We start from the raw sequence: 22,919 nt of genomic DNA on the forward strand, positions 1-22,919 counted from the left end.
TTAAAGCCTCTGCCTTGGGCTCAGGTCATGATCTCAGAGTCCTGGGATCGAGCCCCACATTGGGCTCTCTGCTCAGCAGGGAGCCTGCTTCCTCCTCTCTCTCTGCCTGCCTCTCTGCCTACTTGTAATCTCTGTCAAATAAATAAATAAAATCTTTAAAAAACAAAATTCCTCTCCAAAAATTACCCTTCACAAACCTATAACTTTCCTTTGCATTCAGATTTTGTCCCAAGCCATTTCTCTTAAAACAACCCGTCTCATTTAGGACAAAATTACCTTCTTTTACCTTCAAAAAAATATATTCCCATTCCTTCTATCTTTCTTACATATCTCCTACTTTTCTATATGCAGAGTTGTTTTCCTTATGTCTATCAGTTTTAATTATATTTAGCAGAATTTTGCATTCTTAGACATCTTAGTCCCCAGTGAAAACTAAGTAGTCACCAGTTGTGAACTGTTGCACCAAACTTTAGACAGCAAATTTGTGATTCAGGTAAACACAAAGCCTGTTTACCAACAGCCTTAAATATCCTTAGTTTTTTTTGCGATAAGTAGTCAAAAGCACAAACCTACGTCTGGTAATCAATGATTGATCACTTTATCCTATTCGGAAAAGACCTAGATCTCCAATGATTTTAATGCCATTTGTCATCCGAACCAAACTTTAAAGTTTCAGGTTACTAAAGACTTTGAAAACGATCTTAACAATTACCCATGAAAACTTGGGAGAACAATTAAGCATCATTTTAAGTCATCTTTTTGCTAACAAATTGCGGCAGAGACAGCATGAACTTAGTTGGCCTTCAACAGATTTTGGTGGAATAGATGGAATAGATGTTTCATCTTAAAGACATGTCTATTTAAATTAAAGCAACAAACAAATTAGTTAAAATACCAAGTTGTGTTCCACCCGGGCCCATTTTTTCTTTCTTTTTTAAAGATTTTATTTATTGACAGACAGAGATCACAGGTAGGCAGAGAGGCAGGCAGAGAGAGAGGAGGAAGCAGGCTCCCTGCTGAGCAGAGAGCCCGATGCGGGACTCGATCCCAGGACCCTGAGATCATGACCTGAGCTGAAGGCGGAGGCTTTAACCCACTGAGCCACCCAGGCGTCCCGCACCCGGGCCCATTTTTAAAAGTCCATTTGTTCCCCATTGTCAATTTTACCGAGACCCTGGTGGGGAAATCTGGAAGGAGCAGGTACGCAGACCACACCCAAGGTGCTAAGGAAAAAGGGGAAGAGGGAGGGGGAGACTGGAGAGGCAAAGGGCAGCCAGAAGGCAGAGAAAAAGAGTTCCCAGTTCTGAAGCTCATCCACTCGGACAGATGAGCAAACGCCATGTTTTCCCACCAAGTGGGATTAGGCAGTCCGTGTCAGGCCAGAGAAGACAGGGAATCTCCCCGAAACGAAGGGAGTTTTGGCAGCTGCTTGGGAATATTCCTTAAAGTCCCCGTCCTGAGGTAGACTGTTAACCACAGCTGGCTCCATTCATAGCCATTAACCTGGGAAATGAGTGAGGGAGAAGCCCCCATATCTGTTAGGGGGAACAGTGAGAGACCGTGAGAGTGAGAGTCTGTGTCCCTTCTGCTGGGGGTGGGGGGGTGAGGGGCTGTGTTTCCTCCAGCAAACCAGAGTTACTGGGAGGAGGACTATTTAGTGAATTGTCCAATAGGTCACAAGGAGGATACTGGTCTGGTTACCCCCAAACATGTTCTGCGAGACGCCCTTAGGTCTGGGTCCTGATTTAGAGCCCTAAGAGCCTGGATGGACCAAGGGTACCTCTGCTATTCGCCCTGTTTCCCCACAGAAGAGACCTGATAGATCCCCCTGAGCCCATGCACTGAGCATTACAGTGGCTCATCCTTTCCTAAATTTGCAATCCAAATTGTCTCCAGGGGGTTAAAAGGCACCCCAAGGGAGAGTCCTTGGGAACTGAAGAGGAGACCACACCTTATTTTACCTTGCCTTAAAGAACCCGCAGTGTTTAACCCACGGAAAACATTAGAAAAGCTTGACAAGGGGAGATTACCAATTTTGCAGTACCCAATCCAGAGAAGTTCCTGCGGAGGCTGGTTGGTTTCCCATCTCACGATCCCAGTTGGAGTCAGTAGAGTAGCCTATCATCTTGGTTGAGGAAGTCTCGGGCCAGCCCGAGTAGCCACTCTTACCCATTCATGGTCCATCACCAGATCCTCCTCTTCTCCTCTGAATCCCCCCCACCCCAAGAAAAACCTGGCCTAATCATAAGGGTTTGGCAAGGTTAACAGTTTAAACTTTGATATTCTTTTTAGAAGGCTAAGAAAGTGACTGAAACAGCTACAGTCTCTCAGTGGGGAGGCATGTGCTGTTTATGGACGAGGCTTCCCAGGATGTGTGACCCCCTCCAGGGCCAGGTCTCTATCCTTTTATTCATCTCTGAGCCCCCAAGAGATCACTCATGGTAACCAAAGGGCAGGCTCAGAGCCCTGGATCGCCCGTCCTCCCCTGCACTCCCAGCTCCCCAGATGAACCTTAAACAAAGTAGGGAATCCTCATAATGACCTCCGTCTTTGGAGCTCTCTGCATGAGCCCTCAATGCTTGATCATGTATCTATTCCTAGCGCATGGTGCCTTATGAGTCTGGCCGATTATAAGCCAATTTCAATGATAGTGCCTCACCTTATCCCTTGAGCACTCTTCCTGTCCATCCTGAACCAAGTTCTCACAAGACACTTTTAAATGGAAAAACTCTTACATCGAACTAAGCAACACCCTTCCTAAAATGAATCCCTGACTATAAGGGCACACTGATCAGCAGAGATTGGAAGGACCTGCGGCCAAGTCCTTGAGGTCAGAGAAAGCCAATGAACAGCAAGCAGAGCTGGGTGGGGTTAGGCAAACATTCCCTTCTTAAGAGAAAAGGGAATTGATCAAACCTTTCTCCAGAAGCCTGTCACCTGAGACTTTAAGACCAGCGGCCTGCTATTTGCCTTTAACTGGCTAAGGGGTGCCCGGTTTTGTTTTTTAAAAGAGGTCATCTGTGGGAGAGACTTCTCCCAGGAAAGAAAAGAAAGCGTCCGCTTTTACTCATGCTTCGATGGGAGTGATCCCGGGTTTTGGCACCAAAATGATGCAGGAGAGCGAGATTCTTGTCTCATGGAGTCAAAGAATGACTCTCACGGACAACAGAGAGTGAGTAAAGCGATAGAAGCTTATTAAGCAAGGATACAGGAAAAAAAGCTCTCAGGACTGAGGGGGTCCCAACAGGGTTGCCACTGAGGGCTTGTTAGGGTTGGGCCTTTATAGAAAGCTAGCCGGAGAACTGAAATCTGTTTAACATCTCCAGTGATAGCACCATTGAGTAAGGACTAGAGAGAACACCTTCAATGGCTTATTTCTTTTTTCCGGTCTGGTAATTCTTGATCACAAGTAGCTGTTAGAACAAGACCTCACCTCTGACACCTAGGACAGGATGGTCTGGTTTTCTCCCTTATCTCTGGTTTCATCTCCCACATTTTGAATTGTATGAGCCTCCCTTGGCCCCTTATCTCTCTCTCTCTCTCTCTCTCTCTCTCTCTCTTGCTACCTAGCCCCACCCATCCCGTGTTCAGTAGTACTTACCTTCAGACCCACCTTGCTTCTAGGTAAGGCCGTTGGGGGAAGGAGGGGAAGAGGCATCCCTTGTTTGTCTTAGAGTTTCTAGCCCTAGCTAAAGTGTCTACATGCAGTATGGACACAAAGGGCTGGTGAGTAAATGACAGGAAGGACAGCCGCAGAGATCACAGGTGACACGCACAACCTGGTCAATGAGAAAAAGCCTGTGGTTTGGAGCCAGGAGCCCTGGCTTTGAATTCTAGTTCTGCTGCCTCCTTTCCTGTGTGGCCTGACACATGTTCTTATCCCTATGGGATGATGGCTTCTCTGTCGTAAGTGGAGCCACTTCCTGTTGGGATTTCTAGGAGCCAACACAAAAATGGTCTTCTACTCCCGAGTTCTGAACAGACTATGAGAGGGATGGCAATGAGCTACCAGCTTGATTACTGACAAAGGCAGCTGGAGATGTGGCTTCAATCTATAGTGAGTGGTTTTACTAATAGCCAGGACCTAAATCAATGGAAATGTGAGGACTGGGATACAATACAACTCCCCTCAACACTTGACCCCCAGGGCTTTAGGGTGGAATGATTTCATTTGGGAGGTGAGTCAGTCTTTTCTCTCAATCAGGTTTTGAATATTTTGGAAATCAGCTGAAATGAGCATAGACTGGGCTTATAGGACGAGCCGGGCCTTTATCTAAAAAACCTGTATGTGCCTGCTGTAGCCTCCTGGGCTGTTCTGCCCCCTAATTAGTGATTCTTTGGGGCCAGATAGGAGATGGTTTTGTTAATACTAGATAGAGGGGTTGTTCCAAGCAAATGTTTAGGAAACCCACTATTGCCAAAATGGGTTCCTTGCCATAATGCCGTAAGTAATATAATAATAATAATAATAATAATAATATAATAATAAACCTTTCTCAAGCTACATTTTTAGAAGTTTAATCTGCTAGATCAGATTCTGGCTAATCTGTTTACTTAAGCACTAAGGAGAAAGCCAGAGAAAAATGGTGCTATCACGTACCATGAGCATCAAGAAGAGATTTATTTTAACAACTGTTTGAACAGTTTGTAAGATTCCTGAAAACTTTATACCTCCACCCCTCTTTGCTATTTTTATTACCATCTGTCTGCTCTCCTATAAGGATTAGCTAGAAAGGTCTGGAGATAGAGAAGACTTGTGTGTGTATTTTCAGTAGCAGCAAACAGCCATGAGGTGACCGATCCTACCAAGTGGATAAGGAGCCCCGAAGGGGAGTATGGGTCGTAACATCCTGCAGGCTCCACCTCAGGAGTCTGTGCAAGGAGGGGAAAATGATGGAGTAGCCAAATGGAGATGGGGGTGGGGGACACAGGACGTGAATCCAGGACAGAGAAATTACCCTAGGTTCTTAATCAGCGAGAGACCCCCACATGTTCAGATTTCCTGAATTTTGCTAGACTAAAATTGGTGCTTATGATAGCCAGAAAAATTTTTGTTGACATTTCCTGATTTAAAAATAAGACTAACAGCTCCTCTTTAAGTGAGTTATCGTAATATTACAGATATTTAAATTTGGATTCTTAGATCAAGTGGATGAAATAATGCAGAAGTTAATTCATAAATCTTGGCTATCAGAAAGCGAATAGGACTTGTGAGTTGTTGGACAGCATTCCTGTGTACATTAGTTTTTCCCAAATCCTTCTATGGCCGGTATTTTATCCTAAGAGTGGCAGTGCAGAATGGGAAACATTCCTGGCCCGAGTGCTCAGGCTAAGAATCCACTGAAACTTGTGGGATGAGCATTTTACCCAAATATAAACCTTGGGGTGATTAAGCTAATTTACTCTTTTCAAACCATGACATCCTGTTTACAAGAAAGAAGACCTAAAAGTCATCTTGAGGATGAACTAACTTTTAAAATCAACATGTTGGTGAACTTAAGTGTTAAATGAGTCACAACTATTTGGATGAAGATTTTCTGGTTTTGAAAGAGAAAGTACTTGGGGGAAAATGTCATTTGGGTTTCACTGAGATGGAAACATTTGAAAAATGGAATTTGCTAGCGAGCCTATCATATAACAAGTTTCCACACACACTTCTGAAATCACTTCTGTGAATTTGTAGAGCTGCTTACCCCCTTGGGCCAAGTCTTAACCATCACGAGATGCGTCTGGCCTCCACAATCCTTCCCAGAAATGATACTTTTTTCTACAATATTTTGAAAGTAACATTACTTACTTTGGAAACTGTGTTTCTAAAATTATTTTTTGTCCCAAAAGCAAGCTGAACCTTGGTCTGTTCATATTACTTGCCTGATAGAAAAATGTTCTCTTTTTACCCTGACCCTTTGATATTTGAAAATGTCATTGTGGGCAACTGAAAGTCTAATTTATAGTCATGTTACATTCAGTATTTTGTGTCTGACTTTAATGTATACTTGCTATTAATGTATAATGTTCTTCTGAATGTGTGGATTGGATCTTTGTGAACTGAGTACATCCCTGACCCCTCTCAGCATCCCATCTCTGCGTTGTTCTTACTACAGTCCTTATCTCTCACTCTGCCCCATTAGGCATTAGATCTTTATTTAAGGATCCTGCTGCCTACCTCCATTTGCTGGTCCTCAAGCACTTTAAACCTATCATGTAGCAGTTTCAATTACTTTTTTTTAAGTTTACTTATTTTATTAATCTCTATACCTAAAGTGGGGCTCGACCCTACAACCCCGAGATCAAGAGTCAGTATTCTTCTGACTGAGCCTGCCAGGCCCCCTTCCCTCCCCTTTTTTTAGTCACTGTTCCTTCCCCCTGTGTTTCCTGTTCAGTTGCTAGTATCTTCTCCTCTGCTGGGAGGAGGGACAGAGGGACTCTGGTCATCCTAGAGCCCTTCCTTGATAATGCTGCCTCTATTGCCTTTTCTTTTCCATCCAGCCCTAACTCAGGAGCAGTAAACCCTTGGCTAGTTCAGAACAAAAGTTTCTCATGGGACTTCCTTATCAACCTTGCTTCTCTGCCGCTGGGTCTTCCCACGTATACAGTCAAACATGAACAGAAGACTTACCACCTGTAAACTCTACCTATGGCCCATCTCATCAGGAGCAAGTTTTTACAACCTGATACAACTCGTTTTTTCTAGATTCCTCTCTTCTACCCATCTACTCCCTGGCCCCCATCCATATGTAACATTAGCTACCAAAAGTCCTTTGAATATGTCGTGTATTTTTACACTGGATTTTTCTCTGTTTTGATCTTTATTACTGAAGACTCCCTTTCTTCTCACCTTTCCCCTTTCAGAAGTAAAAACAAATCACTTTTTCCATGTCCTCTCGTAAGCACTTTTTTAAATTCTTTCTTGACGTCACTTGATCTACCCCATTATGAACAATTGTCTGTGTGAGGCTTTTTCAGGGTAAATTATGAATTTCTCAAGAGAGAGACTTGTTCTCTCTCTTCTGAAGAGAAGTCACTGTTGCAGTGCTGGGGAGTTACTAAGTGCCCCATTAATATGTGCTGAGGTAGGGATGTGCTGAAGTGTATTCAGATTCTCATAGGTGTAGTTTCTGTATCAGATGGATGGAGAAGTAGCAAAGGTTAGAGTAAAGCAGAAGAGCTCCTTGGCTATTTTTTTTCTTGAGAGCCAAGGATTTAAATTTGTGACATACATAGGAATTCCTCTGAAAAGTCAAAAACTAATGGATGGCGGTATTACCTGCAAATTACTGTTTGTTCCGATTAGCCCACCAAGGCATTGCCTCAGGCATTTGTTATCAATCCCTTGTATTGGTGATTTTAGAATAAGAACCACTTTCTGACCAGGTTGACTTTTGATTGGTTTGCAAGAATTGATGATTGGCAGTAATGTAAATATGAGAAGTTAAATGCATACCCAAAAAAGTGTCATTTCTATCTTTTACTTGTTATAGTAGAGAAATGAGTACACTTGGAATACTTAAGTACTAGGCTAGTTGAGGCAGATTATAATTAAAAAAAAAAAAGAACAGGGGCGCCTGGGTGGCTCAGTGGGTTAAAGCCTCTGCCTTCAGCTCAGGTCATGATCCCAGGGTCCTGGGATCCAGCCCCACATAGGGCTCTCTGCTCAGTGGGGAGCCTGCTTCCCCCTCCCTCTCTCTGCCTGCCTCTCTGCCTACTTGTGATCTCTGTCTGTCAAATAAATAAATAAATAAATAATCTTTAAAAAAAAAAGGAAAAAGAAAGCATCTGAGAAAGGTTTATTTAGGGGCACCTGGGTGGCTCCGTGGGTTAAAGCCTCTGCCTTCAGTTCGGGTCATGATCTCAGGGTCCTGGGATCCAGCCCCGCATCAGGCTCTCTGCTCAGCAGGGAGCCTTCTTCCCCCTCTCTCTCTCTGCCTCTCCGCCTACTTGTGATCTCTGTCTGTCAAATAGATAAATAAAATCTTAAAACAAACAAACAAACAAAAAAAAAATAGAACAAAGGAAACTCATGATGACCTGGAGATGTAATGAAAGGTTTCATTAAGAACCTAGTGACTTGGGACACCTGGGTGGCTCAGTTGGTTGGACGACTGCCTTCGGCTCAGGTCATGATCCCGGGGTCCCGGGATCAAGTCCCACATCGGGCTCCCAGCTCCATGGGGAGTCTGCTTCTCCCTCTGACCTTCTCCTCGCTCATGCTCTCTCTCACTGTCTCGCTCTCAAATAAATAAATAAAATCTTAAAAAAAAAAAAAAAAAGAACCAAGTGACTGAATATAACACTTGGATGTTAACAAACTGGGAATTAAAATAAAAACTTAAAAATAGTGACCGTTTCTTGAAAAATAGATAAGGACAGGAAAGAATCCATATCAAGAAAATTATGTGGACCGATCAACAGGATTTCCGTTGCATAGCCACAATTCAGCAGATACTTTTAACAAGTTATCCATATTGTTCACTTTCATAAGAATATGAAGTGATTTCGTTCTTTGTTTTCCCACACAGGTGGATCAGATATTGAATACCTAGACTTCTACAAGCCTGTCGTCTGGTTTTGGATCCTTGTAGGACTTGCTTACTTTGCTGCTGTCCTCAGCATGATTGGAGACTGGCTCCGAGTAATATCCAAAAAGACAAAGGAAGAGGTAAGAGTGAAGGAGTGTGCAAAAAACACTCCTCTTGAGCTAATTCCGTAAACATTATTTTTCATCTTTTTTGACATTTTTAAAAATAGATGTTATTTAAGATTTTTAAGATTTATGTTTGGTGTGAATTTGCTGTACGTTAAGTGTAATTCAGGTAACAGATACTTGCTAAACACCCCTATGTACCAGGTGCTGAGGCTAATTTATAATGAAAAAAAGATGTAATTTAAAATATTTTCCTCGCTATTTCTTCTTGCTTTTTCTTTTATTTCTTTTTTTCTTTTTTCCTTAAGGGCAAAGGCAAATGTTATTCCACAAAGAGAAACAGAATAGAAAAATACTTATGTCAAAATGTCAGTAGCATGGAAAAGTGAATGTATCATATAATATTGAATCTTTTTACTATATTGAATTATTTCCTTCTTTCTTATATCCCTGTAAATGTGTGCAAGTACACACAGGTATGTATACATATGTGCCCAAAGCTTTATGAGTTACGGCCAAGTGCCCTGTGTACAGATTTCAGGTGTTAAAAAGATACTGTCTTCCCCATCTTATACAGCTATACATATAGAAATGAACATTAGAATTTTGACACATAAAGTTTTAGAAATTTTAAAATTTTAATCTTGTTTTTGAAATTTTATACTTTGGAAATTACATTTGGATTTCATATTTACAGGCCCAGAAATATTATCAGTTAAGTGTTCATAGTCAAGATGCCAGCAAGGTTAGTTTCTGGTCAGATCTCTCTCCTTAGCTTACGGATGCTGCCTTCTCCCTGTGGCCTTTACATGTTCTTTTCTCTGTGCACCTGCATGGAGAAAGCACTCTGGTGGCTCTTCCTCTTCTTATAAGGATGTCAATCAGCCCTGTAGACTCAGGAATGCCGTCTTATGACCTCACTTAACCTTAATTACCTGCTTAAGGCCCCATCTCCAAAGACCATCCCACTGGGGGTTTAGGGCTTCAACTTATGCACCTTTAGAGGACACATTTTGGGCCAGAACACCATCCTTTGAAATAAAGTGAAATTCCTACATTACCTGGCTTACTTAGCATGAAAAACAAGTTCACGTGCTTTCCTATGCCTGATCTCCATGATTCTCAAACAGAAGTATGAGGTGGGTGGGTCACTGTGCTTTCAGGTTTTTAAACACTGAAAAGTAGTAAATTTTTTTTTTTTCGTATTATAAGTCTTTGAGCTTTTGCCTAACCTTTGGAGTCACATGTGGTTTCTGGCCACCACATCTGTAGAAAGCTTGTGTGAGTAAAGGCCACGAGTAGAAAGTTCCTGGGAGCCCTCCTGGAGCGAGGGCTGCAGCTGCTCTGGTCGGTTGAGCCTATTAAAATGGAGCCACCAGTTTGAGCAGATGTTTGTTTTGTTACTTATTTATAATCCAGTTTAGGGAGATGACAGAATGAAGTTACAGATTCAACAGAAAGAAAGGTACAATTTATAACTGATCTATAGATGATCAGAGCCAAAGGTTTTATAAACAGAAATACTACAAAAAATGTCTACAGCGATGAAAGAGGGATTATTCGATTTTATTTTGAAATAACTCCTGAAAGGGTATAATTAAATAAAATACAACTAGATACATTCTAGTTGTCACCTTTATGCAGATGGACGTGCAGGCCGGGTGACGGTTCACCGTGTGTTCCTTACCTCCTGTCCCTAAACCATTCCAGATACCGTAACCTTTACAAACCGCCTACGTGTTCAGAAGCAACAAGGTTATGTCTCGCTCTCAGTCTTGATGAATAAAAATGCTACATATTTTTGATAACTTGAAATTCTATTAAAAATATAACTAATATAAAATATGCAAAATAATATATAGCATTAAATTTCCAGGTGATATTAAAACACATGCTTTCCCTGATTGAAAATATTTTGCCTAATAATGTCTGTTACATATTTTAAAAATATTCTTCAAATCAGTTGAGTATAAAAATATACATCTAATCACATATGGCCTTATTTCTGTGTTTGTTAATATTAAAATATATTTTGTTTCCAATAATAATGGAAATAAGGACTAATTTTAATGAAAATATGGTTAGAAATAAGGAAAAATCATTTTTGATGAACGTATGGGAATAAAATATTTTGGTATACCTGATCCATCTGAAATATTTGCAGAAGAAATGATTAGTGTAAGCAAGACAGCATTGTTTCAAAATGTCACACATAATTATAGCTGATCTGCAATCCTCAAGGGAAATAATAATGACCTCAATCCTTTTTCCATGGAACATGAGTTTCTGTAAAAGTGTTTATTTGTCTCATTATTTTTGAAAGTTTAATGGAGAGTAGGCACATGTTCAACAAGAATTGTATGACTAATTATCTTTTTCTATTAAGCCATGTACCCTCTTCTGAGGAAATGATGTTTCCATTTAGAAAATAAAGATTACTTAGGTATTCTGGATAATACAATAAAACCACTCTCTGAGGCAGGTGTTATAAAAAGAAAAATGCGACCACAAAAGTCAGAAGGGAAATTTTGAAACAAGCACAGAATAGTGCCTCCTTATTATGCATCATTTTCTACTGTTCACGGGCCTTGTTTGAAAAGCCTGTGATTTCTGCATAGGTCTTGTATTGATCAGTGTATACGCTCCCGTGTCTGGAGTGTTCCTGTCTATATGTGAAACGGACACCCCCACAGACCAGCCCCCACCCCTGCCTTGCACGCCAGTGTTGTCTGACAGCTGGCCGCAGCGAGTGGACAGGCCAGCATCACGTCGTTACCAATGTCATCTGTTTTACACTCTGGAGGGGTTCATGCTAACGGAGATGCTCATGCCAGCAGGTTGGCCTCCCGTCTAAGTCAGAAAACTGCCTTGGGTTGGGAAGCTGTGGTGCTGGAAGGCTTGCAAGACTGTGCCCGGAACTTAGTTTGCCCCAGGGCCCTGAGAATATGGAGGAAGACGGTTTTCGGTTTTCGTCTGCTGCTTAGCTGGTGGGTCTTTTCCAGACCTATCCATCGGGATGGGGAGGTCTCGCTTTTATGAAAGAGCTGGGACTTGACAACCCTTTTTCCTGTCCAGGATGGCAAGTGTAGAGCATTTGCAGCCTGAGTCCTAGAAAGGTAGCAGCAGACCACTTTCTATTATTCCTTATGGGAAAGGGGCTTTGACTAGGAAAGGCTCGGCTGCCCTTTGAAATCAGTTAGCCTTTATTCTGAAAACCTGAGGGAGACTCTGAAGGATTGGAAGTAAGTGGAATGAGTGATCGTGTCAACATTGAGGAAGATGGATTAGGAACAAAGCTGGATGCAGGGAAATCACTCGGGAGAGGTTAGTGGAGGAGTCCAGGTAGTACAGAACGAAGTCTCTGTGGTGGCAGGGGGACAGAGGTGAAGGGAGGGGTTTCAAAATTATTTGGGGGATCAAAGGAATAGGACTTGGTAACCCATTAGCTTTGGGCAGTAAAGAGAAAAGGAGGGTGACCTCCATGGTTCTGGCTTTGGATGGAATTACAAAAGCCAGGAAGATGAGAGATTCTAAGGGAGGAATGAAGATGTCATTTTGAACATGTTGTGATGGAAAGATGTGTTGGGTATCAGGGGGCTAATGTGAATGTAAACAAAGTTAGAAGGATGGGAGCTGGAGAGATAATTGGGGGGGGATGTTCATCACTACATAAATGACAGTGTAAGCTGTGAGTGAAAATAAATTCACCTAATTGGAATTTGTCAAGTAAGTCAACAGTAGAGTTGAACATGGAACCTGGTGTAATACCTTCATTTAAGGGGGTTGGGGTGAAATGCAGGGACCATAAAGGACTATTCAGCAAATAATGTATTCAAATACATTGATTCACAATAGGGTCTGTTGGAGGGACAGATGAATTGAGGTTTTGAAGAAAGGATGATTATCATGATCAGATGGGCTAAAGACACTGGGGATAAAAGGAATGGAACATAAAACAGAGAAGTCACAAGAATTCCCATGAGGTTGTGCTCCAGGAGTGTCACTCCTATAGGTAAAAAAAGTGTAAACCTTGCTTCCTGGGATTGTGCCATGGAATGGGTATATTCTAAGATGGGCCTTTGGGCACATCAAGCACAATTCCCAAGGCCAACAGTCAGTGTTTTTAATGGAAATAGGAGCCCTTGGACCACAAGTGACAGAAAGCTATGTGCATGGCAGGGCATGGGGTTGAGCATTTTGACCGCCCTGATCCTGGGTCCTGCTGGGCATGCATACGTGGTGAGTATGGACAGTGAGAGGGAGGGAGGTAAGCTGTGGAATGGCAGCGTCAGATTGGCAGGACAGGGAAAAGACTGGAGGCATGGAGACCAGCTGGCAGATTATTTAACATCTAATTGATTCCTAAATCATTCATTTAAAAATTACTTATTAAGTCCTGTATGATGAGTGCTGTATTAGGTCTGGGAGTAACTTCATTGGTACTAATTTGAGGCTGATGTCTTTTTTGGGAAGACTCCACAGGTGATGTATTTCCTAACTGATCTTTACAATGTTGGCTTTTACTTTTCTTCTAGAGATGGAAAAAGGAGTTTTGACTAAGAAGGCACTTAGTCTTTGATTAATTCCTAAAATAGCCTGCTTTTACCTTTTTCCATTCTCTTTGCCCCCTTCCACCCTCCCTCCCTTCCCTTCCTTTCTTTAACCTTTAAACAGCATGTATCAGATTTTGTAGTTGTTGCTTTGATTTCCAGCATCAGGTGGGGGTGGGGGGTGGCATTACTGTTCAGTTCAAATTTTTTCTTGGTGTATTTTTGTCGTTCTCTGTTGAGATGCTCAAGTAGTGGTAAATAACTAAAGTTGGACTATGGGCACAATATACAGTGATCGTAAGACTTTGCAGGTTTATATTTCCGTGCATATAACTCTTTGCCTAAAGAGTAACAATAAAATAAAATCAATGCCAACGGTATCATGATGTGTCACTTAAAATAAGGCAGATATAATGGTCCCTTCTTTTCTATCCTGTGGGGTGGGAGGTGTCCCTCACTATGCTATGGGGAAAAGCTCAGAGCAGTCAGACTCTGAGGTTCATCCGCTGGTCTTTATTTGACTCTGCTTGGTTGTGCTGAAGCGAAAGGTCCTTCTCATTCCAGGTTGAGTCTCAGCTGGGCAAGTTATTACCTATTTAGTATTAGTAAATAGGAATTTGGAAAGGAAAATAAAGATAAATAAAAGAACAAATAACAATGTAAAACTTAAATTATGCTTTGAGGCAAGAGTAACTCTTATACAACAACCAGTAATGTGTCTAATTTCTAAGTGAATTTTATGGACAGTGAATTTTATGGAATTTTATGAAATTTTATGTAGACTCAAGACCCCAAATTATGTCTCTAGACCATCCCAGGATTATATTGCATTCCATGAACCTTTGCAGGTCCAGTGTTAGGAGGCTCTTACCAGTCAAAATATATGCTTAAAAAAGGGGATTTCAGAATGGTGAAAATGGAAGTACTTTTTTCCTAGAATATGCCTTATTTCTTTTTTAATATTAAATGAGACAGCTCAGCTATTAAATATAATTGCTAATAAGTAAACAAGCACAGGGAGGTAAAATGATTGCTTAAGGTTATAAAGCTTAAAAGTGGTAGAATTAGTCATTAAAGTGGTAAAATTAGTCATCAACACAGATGGCTTGACTCCATGACCCAACCTTTTTGCTAAACTGCCTTTTTTTTTTTTTTTTTTTTTGCTATGCTGCTTCCCAAGTGCCTAAAAAAGTTAGGTATATATTATTGTGTTGCTATTTTTTTCTTATTATTTTATAGGTAGGTAATATCAACACATTACGAATAAGTACCCAAATCCGACCCATCTTTGTAGCTATAGAAAAGGGTTTTGTGAATTTCATCTGGTCACTCATTGTGCTATGGTACAAGTCAGTGATCTCTTGAAATCTAAAGTTTTAACATTCCTTTAAATGAGTGGATATCATTTCTATGATTTCCAAAAAGGGCATGGGCTTTGGAGCCCTTAGAACTGAGATTTAATACTATCTTAACTATTTACTCGCTTTGCAAAGTTCACCAAAATCCCTACTCTGTCGGAATCTCCATGTTCTAATAAAGTGAGATTTAAACTCCTTTATGAGGCTGCTTTATAAAGATTTAGTGGGTAGAGTGTGGGACGTGGCTAAGTGCTTACTAGATGCTTGTTCTTTTCCTCCTGGGTTTCTGAAGAAATTAGTATCAAATTACCATCCCAAATCAAAGAATCCTATAAAACCCTAAAGCTATCATCTAGGTATTATCATATATTTTTCAGAAATGCTATGAATGCTTATATGTCCTAGCATCTCATCCGCTTGAAATAAAAAGTAAACATAAAAGAAAAGGTAAACAAGAAAACATTCAGGTTATGTATATTGCTAGAACTTAATCCCAAACCCAGAGACCATGTGAAAAGTCTAGGAAAAATGGAGTGCAAGAATTTCACGTATAATGCATGTTCTATAGACTTGAAAACTGGGTCCTGCATTAAATGTTCCTTAAATCTACTCAGACTACTATTATTTTAAGTTTTTTCTTAAATTAGAGCTGCAGATTTCTATTGTCTTGATGTATGGACTGAGGCAGAATCTATTTGTATTTTTCCTCTTATTAAACCAGAAAAGAAGAGCTTAATTTTAATTTAAAAAAAATATGCGGGAAGATTACTTTCTTTTTTTTCTCTCTCTCGCTTTTAGATTGAACCCTCACTATTTCTAAATTATAACTTCTTTTTGCTCCAGGTATTTCACAGAATGTCCTCTCATAATGGAAATTCAGAGTAATTTTTTCCTATTCATTTGTACATAATAGGAAAATAACTTAAGTTAATAGTTTTTGCCTCAAAGTACTATAAGTAATTTTATTTCCTTTCGCTAGAGAGCATATTACGGGGATTTAATGCATCAAGATATAATATTATCTCTTTTGACTGTTTTGATACTGTTATCTGTTCTGAGAATTTGTGTTAAGAAAAGTGGTCACCGTGAACTTTGCTTTCAAAATTGTTTTTGGACTTTCTTCCTCAAACCAAAGTATTGTGCTTGCCTGTATGCAGAGCTAAAATCAATCAGATTTTACAAAACATCAAAGTTGTGTTTACTGAGAACACAAGCAAGTGTGTTTTCAAAGGTGGATCAACAAAATAAATTTGTTTTTAGTTCCTCTTCATAGATGGCTCTTCCTAAAAGAATATTTGTTTGTGGTTGTTGGGAGCTGAGTAGGGGGCCCACTTTGAAGTTTAATCAGGGATTATTTGATCATCTTTTGCAACAAAGTGTGGTGATTTGTTTAGTGTTCAGTGCAGGATATCCTAATTGTAGTAAAGGAATTTGTTAGTTCTTCCTCCTTAAACTTGATTTGAACTGAAAGAATGGCTTCCGATGAAAGATGATGTGTGTGTACACACACAGAGAGATATAAAATCTGTTTCCAAACAGGGAAGATTCCCTGTTCTTCTTCCAGTAAAAGTGTTAGTCCATCAGTGCTGTTCATGAAATATGTGTCTCTCCTTCCAGACACATGGGAGAATTACACTTCCTCTTCCCCTTGTGGTTGGTGAGCCATTGGAATAGTTCTGGCCAATGACCTGTGCCCAGAACTGATATGAGCCAAACAAGAAGAAGATTTAATTGCACCTGTGAGCCTTCAAGAGTGTACTTGCCTCCTACACAATGACCCTAGGAGACCATGGTGCAGAGTTAGCCTGGGTCCCTAACTAACACTGTGAGCAGAGGCCACTGCTCACATGAGGGCGATTAGCCTGAGTGAGAGATAAACCATCGTTGCTTTAAGGCACTAAAATAAGGGGCTGTTTGCTAGAGATTATAACTTCCTCTATTTTGACTAATCTTGTAAAACATAAACATTGCTCTAATTCAAGGAAAGAGGATAATAATTTGGAGGATTAAAATTTTATGTCCTGTGCTTATATTTGGTGAATTTTGTATTAGTCTCCAAATCTGATGGACTTTGGTGTATTGTCTGAATTTATAATATTTAAGATACGATGTTATCTGTTTTTATATTATTTAAGATTCATTAGTGGTTCTATTAGAACAGAAGCATCAAGGTAACAGTTGAAGCAACCTGTTTTTTAAGGAGACTATAGGTGGACTTTAAATTGTACAGAGACCAGATAGTCCTGTTTCTGTAAAGAAGCGATCTCTGCTGTCATTCAGGACTATATAGTCATTCAGGATTCCGTACAGTGATATTGAATCTGTTCTATGTGTAAACTTTCTAGAAGAAAGAATCTTGAACTGATGTTGAGTTTCATAAAACCAATGCATAACACCAAAGTAATCACAGATAGAAAAGAGCAAATATCCTTATTTTCTTTGAAATTTATTACGTTGAACTATATGAAATTATTGACATTCAACTATTTTTGACCTTAAGAATCACAATTCCATATGGTTTAGCCTATTATTCTAAGGAGCTGTATTTACAAACCAATTTTTACAAATTTTACAAATCTTACAATAGTATAAGTTATACATTGGATTATGACCTACACATTAGGCAAAATCATATTTGACTAGACATTGCTTTATTAGCACTTGGCTAAAACTTGTCAAAATTCCATTCAATTATGTATAAACTGTAGATGTTTTATTATTATGTATAATTTTTATACATAATTATAGAAATATAATATTTATAAATATATATTATATATAAATATATATAAATATATAAAAATTGTGTATAATTTATTATTATGTATAATTATGTATAAACTGAAGACCGTTGGTTGTACTTTCATGTTCCACACATCTGTCCTCGTTACACTTGTCAGGGGTCCCTCCAGACTGTAGTTCTGGATTTCCCTGTTCTTTCCTTACCTGGACATGTCATAACTGCTAAAGCTTTCTCTGGGGCCACGGCACACCAGTCACGGATATAGATTTCTCATTTTATTCCTAATACAGCTAATACGAGGCTGAGACCATCTATAACTTTGGGGAAGTCTTGAGGAATACCTCAGGGAATTACAGAGCAGAAGCGGACAACTTGATACTAAATTATCAAAGCAAATTGCTCCTAGAGTCCCTTGGTCTTCTCCAAGTGTCCCTCCTAAAACTCTGGCTTGGTGGCATATTGTAGGGCTCTGTTTACCACTCGAGATGAGTTTATTCTCTTGGGTGTTCCCTCTCCTGAGAGCAGAAACTAAACCAGTAGAAAACCAATTGATGTGATAATAATACATCCAATATATAAAAAATATACAACATATGCAAACATATTCTCCCCCAAATGGAGATACCTATTTAAATTATTACAGATCATACTGGATTGGTCTAAAGCAACTCCATTTGGATCGCTCCCTCTGGCAAGGTTGTCCTAAGAACTGGGGATAGGTACTTGATGTACATGTCTGTGATTAAACAAACAAAACAGACAGAGAAACAAACATGCTCTCCAAAGTAGTCACTTTCATAATGAGATGAATGCAACTTACAAGGATAAACTCTAGCTCCAGAACATTAGGTGCTTATGATCCCTGAAATGTCAGTTTTTTTCATCTTTAGAATTAAAAAAAAAAAAAAGGAAAAAGAAAAAGCTTCTTAAATCTTATAGCTAAGTATCCCTGCTACACATGGTTATTCATCACTGCCCTGGCAATGACTTTCATAATTTCTCTATACCAACAAGCACTTAGTTATCTGTTGAGGAAAACTGTATGAAATATTGCCCTAAAGCCTAGTAGAAAATCAGTCATATTGGGAGATCCTACTATACAAAGGAATTTATTTTTGAAACTGGAAGCTGTGTATATAAACATGACGATACTCTTTTTTTTTAAGATTTTATTTATTTATTTGACAGATCACAAGTGGGCAGAGAGGCAGGCAGAGAGAGAGAGAGGGAAGCAGGCCCCCTGCTGAGAGCCCGATGCAGGGCTTGATCCCAGGACCCTGAGATCATGACCTGAGCCAAAGGCAGAGGTTAACCCACTGAGCCACCCAGGCACCCTAAACGTGACTATGTTCTTGATGGTATTTCTCACAAATGCCAACGTTTGTAATGTGTTGGTGGTCCCTTCAGTATCCTGGTGCCTACTGGTGAGAATCTGGGACATTTTATTTTAGTGAGGGTATTTTTATGTTATTTGGTGACATATACATAAAAGTCTTTGCACTGACCATTCCCTCCATCAGGAATGCTCTTTGCTTTTTTCCAGGATTATCTATCAGGCTCACTTCCTGGTATTTTTAAGTCTTTTTTTCTAAAATTTTATTTATTTATTTGAGAGAGAAAGAGAGCACACATGTGAGCACAAGCAAGGGGAGGGGCAGAGAGAATCCTCAAGCAGACACCTCACTGAGCTTGGAGCCTAAAGCAGGGCTCCATCCTGGACCCTCGGATCACCACCTGAGCCGAAGTTGGAGGCTTAAGTGACTGAGCTACCCAAGTACCTCTAGCCTTTTTTTTTTTTTTTTAACAACTTCAGTGTTTAATTATGAAAACAATTTGCCATTCAAAAACAACTTCAGGGAAGAAAAATCTTCCCCATTAAAATAAAATAATCAAAATGGCAAATATTATAGCTTCTTACTTCTTTAAAATAGTCCTTGCAAGGCTGCCCCTCTACTCAGGATCTTTCTTATACTATCACATATTGAAGAGAAAACAGTATTACATTAATGCTTGAAAGTTTCATTTAGCATAAGGATTTGTTCAATGATTTTTTTTCATCTTTGGCTTTAGTGGTCTTCTTTGACACATTAAAAGTGCTGCTGCGAGGGTGCTTGGGTGGCTCAGATGGTTTAGGTCTGTCTTTGGCTCAGGTCCTGGGATTGAGTCCCACATTGGGCTCCCTGCTCAGCAGGGAGCCTGCTTTCTCCCTCTGCTTCTGCCTCTCTCTCATCTCTCATGAATAAATAAAATCTTTTTTTTTTTAAAGATTTTATTTATTTATTTGACAGAGATCACAATTAGGCAGAGAGGCAGGCAGAGAGAGGAGGAAGCAGACTCCCCGCTGAGCAGAGAGCCCGATGTGGGGCTTGACTCCAGGACCCTGTGATTATGACCTGAGCTGAAGGCAGGGGCTTTAACCCACTGAGCCCCCAGGTGCCCTGAATAAATAAAATCTTTAAAAAAAAAAAAAAAAAAAAAGGTGCTGCTGCGGTAACCAGTATGTTGGAGAAACATTCACCTTTTTGTCACATACCATCTGAGAGCAACCAAACTCCTCTACCCCCAGCAGTCTTGATTCTCCTTGCCTTGCTGTATTTTTTCATCATATTTACCCAACTTCTAACATTCTATGTGATGCACTCATTAATTAGATTTCATTGTTTATTGCCTGATTCTCATTTTAGAAGGTCTTGTTCATAAGAAAAGGATTTTTTTTTAATTTTACTTCATCAGAATCACGTAAAACAATCCTTGGCATATAATAGATACTCAATAAATACGTATCCTGTACTTCTTAAGTGATAAAAGAGAAACAGGCTAGTCTTTCCTCTCTGGCAAGTCAGAAATGCTATTTTAATTTAGTTCACTTTTTTACATTTTCAGTAGAAACAAAGTGTACTTATTTTGGTTACTTTTATTCATTCTATCATTGCTTACAGATACAAATAAGTTATAATTAAGATATAAAGGATGATTAATTTCATGATTAAATACCTTGACATATAAGCTATTAGAAGTTTCAATGAGCTAAAACTATTTATATTTCAGTTTTAAAAACCTAAGCAATTACTGTAACATACCTTACTCTGTAAGAAACAGCATGGAGTATTTTTTTTTGTTTTTTTTATTAACATATAATATATTATTAGCCCCAGGAGTTACAGGTCTGTGAATCGTCAGGCTTACACACTTCATGGCACTCATCATAGCACATATTCTCTCCGATGTCCATCACCCAGCCACCCTCTCCATACCTCCCTCCTCCTGGCAACCCAAAATACAAAGTTTAACACCATCAAGCTAGAAGCTAGTTTAAGATAGTCTCTAGCTGCAATCAGATGTCAGGAAAATTTCATTTTTATTCCTGATGTGATGGTTTTATGACCAGAAGCTTCTTGGAAATTTTAATACCTTTATTGTTGTTTGTTTTGTTTTATATTAAAATAATTGATCCTTATTATTCCCTCTGGTTACCTTAGAGAGTTCCCTCCACTCCCACCCCTGCCCATGTGAAATATTGCTTATAGGTGGTTGATACTATTTTAAGCACCAGGAACTTTTTCCAGAAGACTTTAATATTTCTAAAATTTCTAGGCTATATAAAACTGCACAGTTGCTGATTTGAAGGCCATTTATTTTATTTGAAAAATGAAATGTATGCATGAGTGAAGAAAAATGCAGGCAGGCAGGGAGATTTGTGCATAACTGACCTATTTCTAGAGAAAAATACACATAATAATAGTATTTGTTAAAGGTGAAGAGAGTGTTTAGAGAAACTGTTTTCTTAACATGAAATTAATTTAATATGGTGTCCTAAAAGAGGAATTGGTATGTTTTCCAAGATCTCTAATTGGAAAACAGAACTGCTTCTAATGCATCATGCTAAATAATCTACTGTCTGTTTTTTTAATTAGAAAATGTTTGCTCAAAAATGCTGGCTTCTAAATCATTGTTAATTTCAAACAGCACAGGTTTTCTCTTCCCATTATTGGAAATGGTGTATCTGAGACTCAGTTTGACCCACCAGGGAATTCTGAACGAGCAGTTTTGGAAAAGAAGTTGTACTACCTCTCCTCCCCTCAACAATTTTAAACACTAAACAACCCTCAGAACAGGGGGCCTGGGTAGCTCAGTTAAGTGTCTGACTCTTGATTTGGGCTCAGGTCCCAATCTCAGGGTCGTGAGACTGAGCCCTGAGTCAGGCTCCGTGCTGAGCGTGAAGCCTGCTTATGATTCTCTCTCTACCTCTGCCCCTTCCCCCCTACTTCCTACCCCCAACCCACACTCATGTTTTCTCTCTCTCTCTCTCTTAAAAAAAAAAAAAAAAACGAAAAAACTTCAGAACCACTGATACCATTTCAGACACTTACATGCTAAACTAGATATTTTGTATTTGTACGTCATTAATGACTACATGTAAAACAAACTATTTATAGTTTTTATAATTTGAGAGGGTAATATTTGGCCTGCTTGACTGGAAGAAAAGTGTTTCCGGCTTTGAGACATCCTGTAGTGTAAATCCTATCAAAAAATGGAAATGTAACCAAACCAAACCAGAGTTTGTCTGCCCGATGACCAGCAAACCATAATAACTGTCACCAAGCTCTGGCATTGGAGAAAGACAGGTGTTCATTGGTGTGACACCGCCTGAAAGAATGGGGAGCTAACACTCAAAAGTCCTGAACTGCCTGTGACTTACAAGGGAGAGTTTTTAAGGCAAAATTTGAGGCAGGGGTCTCCTGAGAAGGTGAACGTCATTGATTGGCGGCTCATGAGGTTGTGCTAGCAGGTGTCCTCATGCCGCTTAGCCTGGTCACCCAGAGGTCTTTTCCATCCTGAAAGACTTGTAATCTGAAAGACTATTCTTACAGTAGCGATTTCATTGGTACACTGGATTATCATATCTTTAGGGTAGTGTGAACTAACTATTAGTAAGCTACTGGAGTTGCATTCTGACCTGTCCCTTGGCCAGTCCAGCCATGCCTGGGGGCTAGATGACCTCTCGTGTTCATTCTTTCATCCGAAGTGATAAGATGGCATCTGGCTTCAGAAATGCTTTACATAGTTTTCTATCCAAGATAGACAAAGGCCCTGTTACCCGCGTTTGACAGGTGGGAAAGCTCACATGATTCGCACAGTCTTTGCATGCAACAGGAGGGTGATGCCATTATTAATGGGTTTTTTTGTAGGAAGCTTAATGAAAAAAATGGTTAAGTCAGAGGATCCTTCTTATTTAAATAAGCAGTTTCGACCTTACAAAATAGCCCCCCCCCCCATTTTATAAGTGTAAGCTGCAGAATTATCGTAAATGTCACTTACTGTTCAACAGTCATATGCTAAAGCTGGATCTTATAAAATAATAGTTCCTTAAAGTAGAGGAGCTGTAGAAATACAAATTTGAAGTTGCTTCGAGAATCCCTACCTTGCCAAATCCAAGAATCGAAAGTGTAGGTCCGGTAGGGTGAAAGCACAGAACTCAAAAATATTTCAAAAGTTCTTGGGAAATGTCAGATTTCTAGAATTGAATATTTGATGAGTGTTCTGTGTTCAACCTACTTATTCTGTTGTCTATTTGTGGGTCTTTTCATGCATCCTAATTCACTGCCAGCTGACCCAGAAAAAAC

The 22,919-nt window shown here is 39.7% G+C and overlaps 1 protein-coding gene across 2 annotated transcripts in view; it reads left to right on the forward strand.

The window, feature by feature from the left end:
* The window catches only part of LOC111150823 (potassium two pore domain channel subfamily K member 2), a 211,822-nt gene that overhangs the window by 159,154 nt on the left and 29,749 nt on the right, over positions 1-22,919 (forward strand). For both annotated transcript variants that reach the window (XM_022508441.1, XM_022508440.1), the window contains exon 6: positions 8,520-8,659. In XM_022508441.1, the coding sequence (XP_022364149.1) occupies positions 8,520-8,659 (140 nt within the window). The remainder of the gene's footprint in view (positions 1-8,519; positions 8,660-22,919) is intronic.

Source organism: Enhydra lutris, unplaced genomic scaffold (genome assembly GCF_002288905.1).
Source record: "Enhydra lutris kenyoni isolate GAN:26980312 unplaced genomic scaffold, ASM228890v2 scaffoldscaffold24, whole genome shotgun sequence".
In the NCBI taxonomy this organism is placed as follows: Eukaryota; Metazoa; Chordata; class Mammalia; order Carnivora; family Mustelidae; genus Enhydra; species Enhydra lutris.